Source organism: Typopeltis vanoorti, chromosome 10 (genome assembly GCF_054136105.1).
Source record: "Typopeltis vanoorti isolate ZY-2024b chromosome 10, IOZ_Tvanoo_1.0, whole genome shotgun sequence".
Lineage (NCBI taxonomy): Eukaryota > Metazoa > Arthropoda > Arachnida > Uropygi > Thelyphonidae > Typopeltis > Typopeltis vanoorti.
In genome coordinates this window covers 81719658-81732623 of record NC_143558.1, presented here as the reverse complement: position 1 = coordinate 81732623, position 12966 = coordinate 81719658, and the positions used below count along the sequence as shown (strand labels likewise).

General features: G+C 37.1%; 1 protein-coding gene across 1 annotated transcript in view; it reads right to left on the bottom strand.

Moving 5' to 3' along the window:
* Positions 1-12966, bottom strand: part of Fibp (acidic fibroblast growth factor intracellular-binding protein) — a 177463-nt gene that overhangs the window by 25126 nt on the left and 139371 nt on the right. The window contains exons 6-7 of the mRNA XM_090398908.1: positions 12174-12349; positions 8783-8869 (exon numbers count right to left, since the gene is read on the bottom strand). Coding sequence (XP_090255034.1) covers positions 8783-8869; positions 12174-12349 — 263 coding nt within the window. The remainder of the gene's footprint in view (positions 1-8782; positions 8870-12173; positions 12350-12966) is intronic.

Genomic DNA, 12966 nt, shown 5'->3' with positions numbered 1-12966 from the left:
AATAACAGATAACTTTCACTGCCCAGTGCAAGACCACTACTCTGTTTATTGTAGGACTGGAGCATCCTGAGTAGGATTTCCAGTTAATCTAACCTTAGCTCCATGCTAATACTAATGTACTATAAGTTAACAGCCTTTCATGGGTGTGATTCACATTAAAAAATAAAATAAAATAAAATAAATAAATCAAATATATTTATATAAGAATCTGCATTTAATATTTTTGTAGATCAGGAAAAAGATGAAAACGTTATGCCAAGATAATTAAAAAGTAAATTATAACTGACAAAAAAGTATATTTCCTTCACCCAATAATAAGAAAAAAAAGTTTGCAAATGAAACTCTAGTATCACATAATGCACAGAACACTTCCTCTCAAAGATGGGTAATGCCATTCATCACAAGAAAAGTTGCTACACAGGTTGTTTCCTATCCAGTAAAAGGTAGAAAATTAGAATGTTTATTATAGGCCTAGAATAATACTGGAGTGCAAGAGAACTTCAGAGTATTATGAGAAAGAAGATACAGATAGATAGTATGAGATTTCACTTTTATTATTATTACACAGCCAAAAGCTAAACAAATCAACATAGAGGTTAGTAAGTGGGAGATGACCACATGATGTTGAATGTAGCTCCAAAGGCTCTTAACTTTAATGAGCTAACCAACACAAGGCGTAAGGAAGTTGTGGGATAAAAGGGGTACTCCAGTTTATGTACACTAATGCCAGAAGTATTCAGAATAAGGGCAAGGATTTTTGACAATGGTTAGCTCAACTTGGCCAAAAGTTATAGGCATTAGTGAGACTTGGATGAGCAAGATGATATAGTCAAAGGAATAGAATGCAAAGGATACAGTATCTCCGGAGATGACAGAAGGACACGAGGAGAGGTTTCACTAATGATAGCAAAAGAACTGAAGTCAAATGAGTAGAAGTACATTAGGAGGGCAGGGATGCAGCAGACAGGTCACTAGAGGCTATCTGGTGTGAGATACAGGCCAATAGGAAGAAATATATAATTTATTGCTGTTATAATCCAGGGGATATAAGGAAGAATGTAGATTACATGAACTGGCAAATTAGCAGGGTGAGTACAGGTCAAGTAACTATTATAGGGGATTTCAACTATGGGAAAGGAGGAATGATTACAGCGAAGTAAGGAAATAGAATTTCTACAGCTGCTGAAAGATAATTACCCGAGACAGCATGAAATAGAGGGAACATGAGGTTCACGAGTGCTGGATCTGCTCATAGTATCAGACAACTTAAACAGTAACCAATCTAACTATGCTGCCTCTGTTTGGGGAAAGTGATCATGTAATCTTGACCTGGAATTTCCACACATGCAGAATTTTCTATTAAGAAAATTCTGCATATGTGGAAATTCCAGGTATATATAGGTAGAATTGCAAAGTGGGTGATTATGACAAGCTAAGGAGTCAGTACTTTCAGCACTGTCATGGCATAAGAATTTCAAGGGGAAGTATGTTGGTAGTCCAGGGAGGTGGTCAAGGGATCTTTGAAGAAATCTGTATATCCAGAGTCAGAAGGATACATCAGGTAGGCGTTAGGTGGAAGAATAGCATCATTAAGTAGAAGATGCAGATAAAGAAAAAGTGGTGGAGAGAAAATATTAAGAAATAGGTGATCAGCATGCACACAAGCATTACAAGGTGGTAAGGAGGGTGATTTGTATGGTAAGGAAGGGAGGCCAAAGCTAAAAATGAGAGAAAGCTAGCTGATGAGGACAAAAGATCTCCTCATAGAAATGGATTGATGAAAATGAGATACTGTACAGGGGACAGCATGGCTTTGTGAAGGGTAGATCTTGCTTCAGTAACTTGCTCAAATTTTATAACAAGGTGACGGCTGAACTGGATAAGAGAAATGGGTTTACAGTGATACTGCTGGACCTGGCAAAGGCATTTGACAGGATACCACATGGAATACTAATCCGTAAACTACAACATATGGGAATGGATATAGGGTTGGTGAGATGGATGGGTGGTTGGTTGATGGATAGGTGGTTGGTTGATGGAGAGATATCAAAGAGTAGTTTATTCAGGAGTAGAGTCCAAAAGACGGCCTGTGACTAGTGGTGTGCCGCAGGGTTCTGTTCTTGGACCACTGCTGTTTAATCTGTTCATTAACGATATAGGGAAGGATCTAAGTGGAACAATTCATTTGTTCGCTGATGATGCAAAGTTGGGTAGGGCAATAGTGAATGCAGAAGATGTCAAAGTCTTGCAGGATGACTTAGATAGATTGGAGTTCTGGGCTAAGGAGAATGGATGTCAATTTAATGTGACAAAATGTAAGGTTATGCATTTTGGGGTGAAAAGATTAGCAGCAGTATACCACATTGGTGGAACTGTACTCCAAGAGATTGATGAGGCCAGGGACTTGGGAGTGTTGGTGGATAGGGAGATGAAGTTTATGGGGTCACATTGCAAAAGTAGCTAAATCAGCTCATCAACTCACTTGGTTGTTGAAAAATACCTTGACGAGCAGAGACAAGCAAGTTATTGTACCACTGTACCGAGCCTTGATACGACCTCATCTCGACTACTGTGCCCAGATTTGGTCACCTCGGTTCCTTCTTGATGGGGAGGAGGTTGAGAGGGTCCAGAGGCAAGTGACTAAGATGATAACAGGTCTATGGAATGAACCATATGAGAACAAGTTGAAGATTTGTGGGTTGCAGAAACTAGTTGATAGGCGGAAAAGGGGAGATATGATTGAGACATTCAAATTGCTAAAGGGATTCTATAGGATTAATTCAGAGGATATTTTTGAGATCAGGACTGGTGGTGGGAGAACTAGGGGACACCTATGGAAGCTGGGCAAGAGTGTGGTTAGCAGGGGTGTTAGAGCTGGGTTCTTTACTTTTAGAGTGGTAAATGAGTGGAATAAGCTGCCAGAGTCTGTTGTGGGTGCTATGACGGTGAACGAGTTCAAGGCAAGGTATGATAGATACTGTGAGAATGTAATCGCATAGTTGTGTGGACATGATGTTTAGGGCCTCCCTCGATGAGTCTAAGGACTCCTGGAGTCACCCGAAATAATAATAATAATAATAATAATAATAATAATAAACGGTTCTTTTGCTATATGGCAAGTAAAAGGAGGATTGAAGGATGACTTTAAAAAGTGCTGATGGTAGAGCAGTAACTGAAGAAAAATAAATAGTTGAATTACTGAATGATCCTTTTCAAAGGGGTGTACCATCTAGGTGGTGATGTTGCAGTGCCAGATGTGACAATGACTGATTAGGAGAGTAGAGGCTGAAGAAATGGACGTCCTTAAAATATCACAGAACCTCAATGTGAACACAGCCATGAGATAAGATGACATATCAGAGAAGGTGCCAATGGAGTGGAAACAAGGCAAAATAGGCCCACTGCATATAGGAGGCTCCAAGAGAGAAGTAGCAAATTATAGGCAAATCAGCATATGAAGAGTGGTGGTTAAGGTATCGGTGAAATTGGTAAAAGAGAGAATTCAAGACCGGGTTTACATAAATATGATACTCTACAAGGGGCAACATGGTTTTGTAAAGGTTAGTAATCTGCTTATCTTTTATAATAAAGTGACAATGGAGTTGAATAAGGGAAATGGTACTCAGTGATACTGCTCGGCTTTGCAAAGGCATTTAACAGAATTCACATGTAGAACTCTGTTACATAAACTGGAGCAAATGGGATTAATGGACAAAAATCAAAGGGTTTATAGAGGAGTTAAGTCAAAGATGAGGCAGGCGACTGGTGGTGTACCATAGGGTTCAGTACTGGTCCTCTGTTGTTTAATTTGTACATCAGTGATATAGGAAATGAAATGGGATTAACAACAGTATATGAAGGTGATGTAGAATCCTGCAGGAAGACTTAAATAGACTAGCAGAATGGACAAAGATAAATTGCTGTCAATTTAACGTGGCCAAGTGTAAGATGATGCACTTTGTGAAGAAGTGATCACAAACTGTGTACTATATTGATGGAAATGAACTTCAGGATAGGACCACAGACATGAGGTGTAATTTTGAACAGGGCATTGAAGTTTAGAGGGCACACTGCAAAGGTAGCCAAAATATCACATCAGATTATAATATGATTGTTGAAGAACATGCTAACAAGCAGAAATAGAGAAGTTATTGTTCCTCTTTATAAGGCCACATGTGGACTACTGTTCACAGATCTGGTCACCCAGATTCTGTGGAGATGAAGTGGTGGAGAGGATCCAGAGGCAAGTTACAAAGATAGTGACAGGTTTATGGAGTGTTCTCTATGAGAACAGATTGAAGATCTGTGGGCTTCAAAAACTAGCTGATAGGCAAAAAAGAGGAGATATGATAGAAATATTGTTAAAGGGGTTTCGCAGGATTGATACTTTCAGTATGTGGCAAGAAGGGAGAGAAGAGTAGTCACCCATGGAAACTGTGTAAGAGTGTGTTTAGGAAGGGTGTTAGGACTAGATTTTTTTTGCTCAGAGGGTGGTGAATGCGTGGAATGGGTTGCAAGAAGTGTTTGCGAGTGCTTTGTCAGTGAATGAATTCAAGAAGAGATATGGCCGGTTTGCCTATTCTGAGGGAGGAAAAACCCAGATTTCCTAGGAAATGTGTGAATAATGGATCTTTCATGATTCTTCTAACTCTGTGGAGTTACTTATATAATAATAATAATACATGCGAACCTGATGGATCCTTAGCATTCTTTGTTTACAACCCTCCCCACTATAAAAACTTGGTTCAGATAAAAATCCCTCACTAATGAACTTGACTATCATCATAATGCTAATTACGAATATATTGGTCTGTTCCATTATCCATCCAATATTCTCTTTTGAGGTCTACCTGATCTTCTGTTACCAATTGGTTTATATTTCATTAATTGTTTAGGATATCGGGTGTTGGCCATTTGGTTTAGATGTTCTATCCAGTTTTGTTTATAATTCTTTAGTTTTTCTTCTGTTGATTTTATTTTTAGTTCTTATAAAATATATTTGTTCCTTTTTTGTCCAATCATGTGTGTTTTGTTCTTTTCTCATGAATTTCATTTCACTTGTTTTTAATTTTTGTTTATCTTGTTTCTTTATTGCCCAAATTCTGTTGCCATATAATATTGTAGGCCTTGTTAAAGTACTGTATAATTTCAAGCATATTTCTTTTTGTACAATATTTGGATCGAGTATTCTATTTATCAAGCTTATCTAAAAATTTCGAAGTTTCTAATTTTATGTCTTTTTCTACTACATATGATATTTCATATTATTATTATTATTATTTTTACCCCAAGACCTCAAGGAGTCAAAGACTCATCTGGGAGGTCCTTTTATCACACAAACACACACAGCTCATCATACCGTGTCTTAAACACACTCAAATTCCTTGCAGACACCACACTCTCAGGCAAGGCATTCCAATCACCTGCCTCTCACTCCCCTACTCACACCCTCTTTATACAGTTTCCAGGGATGACCTCTGGTTCTCCCATGATCTCTCACTATTTTCTGTAGAACTTCTCCAGCATTGATCCTATAACAACCCCTTACCAACTTGTAGGTCTCATCATATCTCCCCCTCTTCCTCCTGTCCACCAGACTCTGCAAATACATCTTCTCAATCTTTCCTCATACTCGACATTCCAGAGGTCAGAAACTACCAAAGTCAGTTGCCTTTGGACCCTTTCCAACATCTCTTCATCCTTCTGAAAACCAGGTGACCAAATCTGGGCACAATAGTCCATGTGTGGCCTAATCAAAGCCTTATACAATGGAACAAGAATCTTCCTACTTCTACAAGTCAGTGTCCTCTGCATCATTCTCAGAAGCCTTTGTGTTGTCTTCACAATTTTGGCTACGTGTCCCCTAAATTTCAGATCCTTATCCACTATCACCCCCCAGATCTTTTATTTCCTCCACCTCCAACAATATATATGCACCAAGCATAAATTCTGCATCCCATCTTTGTTTTCGAAATTTTAAAACCTTACATTTTGCAACATTGAACTCACATCCCCATTTCCATGCATAATCACTCAATTTATTCAAGTCTTCTTGTAAGGCCACAACATCTTCTCTACTCTTCATGATTTGTCCCAACTTTGCATCATCTGCAAACAACTGAATATCTCCATCCAAATCTTCACCAATATCATTAATATACAAGTTAAACAGTAATGGTCTTAAAACAGACCCCTGAGGCACTGCACTAGTGACTTTCCCTTTCATGGATATTGCTCCCCCACACACAACTTGTTGATACCTACCAGATAGCTAATCTCCAATCCAATGAACTAATCTAATATCCAACCCCATCTGTTCTAGTTTGACTGTCAATTTATCATGAGGTACTCTATCAAAAGCCTTTGTGAAATCCAAGTATATTACTGTGTATCCTTCTCCTCTGTCCAAGGAAGCAGTCACTTTATTGTAATAAGTAAGTACATTACTAAAACATGACCTCCCTTTAGCAAATCCTTGTTGTCAACCCAATTCTGGATCCTAGTTCTCACAAGCTTCTACAACAACTTAACACAACACCTGACACACATATAGGCCTATAGTTTGATGCTTGAGTTCGATCACCTCCTTTATGGTATAGGTCATCCCATCCCATTCCTTTCCACACATGCTGTCACCTCCTCTTCGAGCATCCACCTTTCTCATGCTGTGTACCCCTGTCCACCCTGAGCCTCCCTGCTCCTCCTGAACACCCATTCTCTCATTTTCTATACTCATACCACTCACTTCCCCATTCATTACCGCCTCTTCAATCTCTCCTGCTCTTCCACATCACTTCCCACTTGATCTGATTTATTCTCTCTAATCACTTCTCTACCTTCCAGCAGTAGTATCTCCAAGCAACTCACACCATAACCACTCAAATGCGGTCCATTGCTCCCATACAGTTCACTTTGTCCTTCAAACTCATTTCACACATTAACAAACTGTACTTCCCTCTCCTCACACATTTCAGTCAGCATATCATTCATAATCCTTGCTCTCCGCCTCATCTCACCACAGTCATATCTAGGCAACAAGCTGACTACCCTCCCTGTCACACTATTCTCTTTTATTCTTCTAAGCAGCCTCCTGATATCCATTCTGACGTGCTCTTTGTCATCTGTCAAATCATTTGTACCTATTAAAACCATCAAATCCTTTGCTCGCTCCCTCCTCATCCTACCATCTGGAAAACATACCTTGTGCATCCTATCATCCAGCACACCTTTAATAATGGAGTCGCCATACAACGCCACTCGCTCATTTTTCATTAACTCTTTCGTGCCATCATGATTTGTTTTAATCCTTTTTACCCGAATTTTTTTTAATTTCATTCCACATCCATTTCATCTCTTGCCTCATCCAATCCAATTCAACTTCCCAATCTCGTCTCACATTCTCTCTATCATTCAATCTTACTAATTTTCTAACTCTCGACCCCCTCTTCTTACTTTCAGTCTCATTCATCCTTTTGAGTTTCCGTACTTTCGGTCCAACTTTCACTATCATTCATTCTTTCGATGTTTTCCACTTTCGATTCTTGCATTTCCGGTTTCATCCGCTCTCTCAATTTAGTTTCCTTCTGCCACTCTCGCCTCACTTTCGTCCTTTTTAACATCCGTTACCGTTTTCAAATCACTCGTTTTCTTTTTCACTGATTTCTTAACACTTTTTCGCCTCTCTTTCACACCATCCTTCTCTTTCGAACGTGCACTCATTTTCCCCACGACATTCTCGCTACTAACACTTTCCATCATCAATTTCATGTTAGCACTCATCATTCCTCGTTCGGGTCACATTTCGCACACACACCCTCCTTCCATCCGCCGTAAACATCCTCAAATCATTTATGTAATTGAAAGAATACATATATCACACCTCACACTTAACGAAATGACTGAAGTCTAAATTAAAGTCATGGAATGACAAAGCCACTGCCATGTTCCTCTGCCGGTTACTACTCTAAGGTCTAATAATAACTAATTTGTAATTAAGTTTAGGCAAACAATCCCCCACACTAATAATACTGGTAGAGCAGCTCCTACTCAAACAAATACTCATATATACTTAAGCATTCCAGGAATAACTTATCTCAATCCAGAGCTCTTCTTACACACGTCCTAAATGCTTGACTCATGAGCGTCCTCATATGGTAGTCTAAAGTAATTATCTCTTCTATTATTTTATTATTAATAACTATTTTATTTCTAACTGGAGTTTGTCCACAAAATGTCATTGTTTTAGTTTTATCTATGGATATTTTCTTTCCAAACTGTTCTACTATAATGTTTAAATTATATATTGGTCTTTGGACTTTGAACATTCATAAAATTTCCTTAACCAATGAATAAATAAAATTTTATCATAACAAAATTACTTGATAGAATGACTTGCAATTTCACATGGATGTTTATGATAGATGTACCAATTTAGAAACAAAAATCTTGCCATCTATGGGCGAGGCGGAGAACCTTTCAGACCATCCTCGTAAGAATGATAAGTGAGGAGGGAGACATTACTTGAGTGTGATGAATGTGGAAACAAAATTAAACTCATTCACTTTAAAGCAAGTTCGATGCAATATTGTATTTGATATCATGATGTCATAATATAATACAAAATACCATCCTCCTGTTGAATAATACTGTTATTATTAACATATTTGTATAAATTATGTTTATTAATTGTCATATATATATATATACATATATATATACACACATGACTATTAGGAATATATATTAGCATTGTTAGGCATTAAAAAAAAATGTTATAACTTACCTTTTCAACAAGATCTATGAACAAGTCTCTTACTTCTTTACTGTGATTTAAACCATATGCAATATTCACCAGAGTTCTAGACAAAACCTAGAGAAAAATAATAGAAATGAATCTCTCTCTCTTATTACAGGTATATTTTTATACCAAATTTATTGCAGCAGTTATTCAATTTAGTCAGAGAATCTTGCAGACTTGTACTGGCTTTATTTAGAAGTATGACATCATTCTGATCATCTAAAGTAAAGAGTTGAGATTAACATCTCTGATTTTGATATCAGTTTTAATATCACTTTACTTCATAAGGTGATCCATACGGGTCTCCTGAGATAATGTACATCTTTCATCACACCTGTTTTAATATCAAATCATCTTCCTGTACCTCCTTAAGTTCTAACTGCTGACTTAAAACTCAAACACAAACTACGTATAGCTTGATATAATGTCCCATTTATACATTTCTAACTGTAGTATTTTGAACAACATTTCTCTTGCCAACTTGCCACATGCCTTCTATGAAACTTATATATAGATGATTTTGAAACTATTTATCTCAGTGTGAAAATCTGATCCTGACAACTTCTGTTTGGCCTAAATCCATATTCTTCACCAAGCTTCCCTTCCACAATTTTTCTTAGCCGTTTATCAAATATACTTGCATAAATCTTACAGGAAACTCAGTAGGAGATATTTCTGTAATTCTGACATTCAGCTTTATTTCCCTTTTTACAGACAGGTAAGTACCATGAGAGCTTTACTCCAATCATCCTGAATTCGCCATATGATCACACTTTCTGAATTATGCAGTACAGCCACAGTAAAACTTTTATACTTCCATATTTGAGTATTTCTGGTTGAATATCATCTACTCCAACTCCCTTTCCACATTTTAGTTTTTTAATGGCATTTTCCACTTTAAGCATTGATGCATTCCTGAATTTGATTATTACCACTGTTCCGTTGTTTCAAAGTAACTCCAGACTTCTAGAATATCTTTCATTTCAGACAAATTATGGAGACTATAACCATGTTAGAAGTAATTACTTTAATTTCCCAACATTTCAACCTTCATGTTAAGGTCATCATGTGGAGTATACATATATACACACATACAGACAAGCTATATTACATTTTAAACAGTTTGTCAAAGAGACAATGATCTGATCAACTGTTATTCTACTCGTCTGGCCTGGCCTGGCCTCTAGTGGGGGGGAAAAACCTACATCAAAGCTATATTCTATTTATAACATCATCAGAGAACAAATTTATATAGTTTTATTACAGCAAAAGTGGTGTCCTAATTTAACATGAGAGTTGTTATATTAGAGCTAAGATCCTGTATTGCTTACAGCACTATTTCTAATTAACTCTTAGACTAAAAGGTTATGTGGCTAGAATACATGCTTTCCATATTCTTAGGATTTTTAGACCACCATCCAATAGCTATCAGCTAGTTGTGTACTAGCTGATAGCTATATCAGCTATCACAGAAGAGGAAGTTTCTATGGTGTGCCTCAGAGGTCTGTTTTAGGGTCACTGCTGTTTAACATGTTAATGATATTACGGAAGATCTGAATGGGAATATACAGTTGTTTGCGGATGTTGTGGCTTTACAAGATTTGAGTAGAATGAGTGAATGGGCACGTAATTGGGGGATACCAGTCAATGTTGTGAAATGTAAGGTTTTAAAATTGGGAAAACAAAGAGGGGATGTAGAATTTACTCTTGGCAGGGATATATTGTTGGAGTTGGAGGAAATAAGAGATCTTAGGGTGATGGTGGATAAGGATCTAAAATTTAAAGGACATATTGCCAAAATTGTGAGGAAAATACAATGAATTCTGGCGATGATGTGGAGGACACTGACTTGCAGAGGTAAGGAGATTCAGGTTCCATTGTATAAGGTCTTGATTAGGCCACATATGAGAGTCCTCCACATCATTGCCAGAATTTGTTGTGTTATCCTCTCAAATGGTTTTCAAAGGGATGAAGAGATACTGGAAAGAATCCAGAGGGAATTGACTAAGATCATTTCCAGTCTCTGGAAGGTTGAGAAGAGGCAATTCTAGTGGATGAGAGGAAGAAGGGTGATATGACAGAGATAACAAATTGGTAAGGGATTGTTATAGGATTAAAGTTGAAGAAGTTTTTCATAAAATGGTGGGAGATGGAAGGAGAACTAGAAGTCATCCCTAGAAGATATATAAGGAGGATGTGAGCAAGGGAGTAAGAAGCAGATTTCTTGCATGGAGTGCTGTGAATGATTGGAATGAATTGCCTGAGAGTGTGGTATTTGCAGAGAATTTTAATGTATTTAAGGCATGTATGATGAGATGTGTATGACAATGGATCTCCCATGATGAGTCTTTATGGGGGTTTTGTGATAATAATGATAATAATAATTGCAATGCTGTGGTGAACCATTAAGGATAAGAAAGTCATTTTTCCTCTTCACATGGTGCTGATAAAACTGCACCTAGACTTGGTCTCCTGGGTTCCAAGGGGATAAAAAAAAGGTGTAAATTTTTCTCTCACAGAGCAGCAGGTGAGTGCATATAGTGTGAATGGGTTTAAGGTAAGGTATGACAGTTGATTTGGGTGATGTATAGCTTGTCTGGATGAGTCCTTAACTCCTTGAAGGTCTGGACTTTATTAACATTGGAAACTAAAAATGTTCTATATTTTTACTGGTATTCCAAATCAACTTATTTAATTCAGCAAATGATATGGAAATTTCTGTGTATACATGTTGGGTAAAAAAAAAAATTAACTGAAAAGTGGTCACCAGCTGTATAAAGTTTGGGAAATGCTGATCTACATAAAATAATTTCCATGAAGACTGTTCGACTGTATGATTTTATCTCAATCAATGTAAAAATTCATTAGTTATGTTATTTGTTATATAATTTTGTGTTCCACATATGTACACTTTATACATATATTTTTTAATGCCAATCCTGTCCATAAAAAAAACGGCAGATTGCAAATAAAAATATATCATGGGAAAAACTGAGATTTAGAGGTACATGTGGCTGTTGCAAGCCACTTCCATTCAGCAGTAAGCAAGGCAACAAATCTCATGTCAGGTGATTGAAATTCACCAACACATGTAAATTACCACTAACCTCTATAGCATATCTTGATTCCACTCTCTGTTCAATGCAATATCTGTACCATCATAACTTACAGAAATAATATTCGAGAAGCAGTTAATAAAGGAAAGAATGAAAAAATCCTAGTTGTATAGTTTTTCCCCTCCCTGCACTGGCCATTTTAAGCGTCACTATTTAATGTGTTCTAATGTTACATTAAACTTACCTATCTAACAGAAACACCATCAGTGAAGAAGCATTTAACCTAATGTCTTAAGAGTTTAATTATCTACATAACTTACCTTAAAATTACTTTCCAAGTCATAATATACCCTGTCTGAAACACGGGTGCGCAATGTATTCATTACTAGGGATTTTTGTTCATCTAAATTCTCTCGCTCTAGCAGAATTTTCATTTCTCTCAACTCTTGAAGAAATTCACGGTCCATTTCCATAGCTGTTTCCTCATATTTACAGTCTGAAATATTAAGAAATAATAGTTCTTATTTATTATATTTATTATTACACTGGTGTCCAAAACTTGAGGACAAACACTAGTTCTGAAGATTACAACTTCATATTCGATGATCAGCTTGTAGCAATTTGTATAACTGATGATTCTGAGTAAAAGCAGGTACACAGTCATATTTTGAATCACATGCAAAGGGGTCATGTGGTAGCACTCAACAGGATAAAAGGGAAAAGACTGCACTAAAGCAAATTGTGTTCGAAGAAAACTCTTTTCATGAAGGAATAAAGTTGCAAACTTGGATGTCTAGTAATGTCTCAAAGACATCTAGGTGATTTCACACAGTAAAGAATTATTGAAATGCTTGAAGAAGGCCACAGAATTACTGATATTGCTAGAGAGTTTGGAATCTCACACAGCATTGTATCCAGGCTCTGGGCAGCATTTCATGCCAGTGGAATGTATTCCAGACATCTGCTAAGAGGTAGCCCTCACTCTACAATGGAGCATGAAGACAGATTTTTGGTTATTAGAAGTTTTTCCACTTGGTCTTACTATAAATTAAAAATGCCAAAAAATTATATCATTGGTTTAATCCTTTATCCAAGTGTAAGCAAACAAAGTTT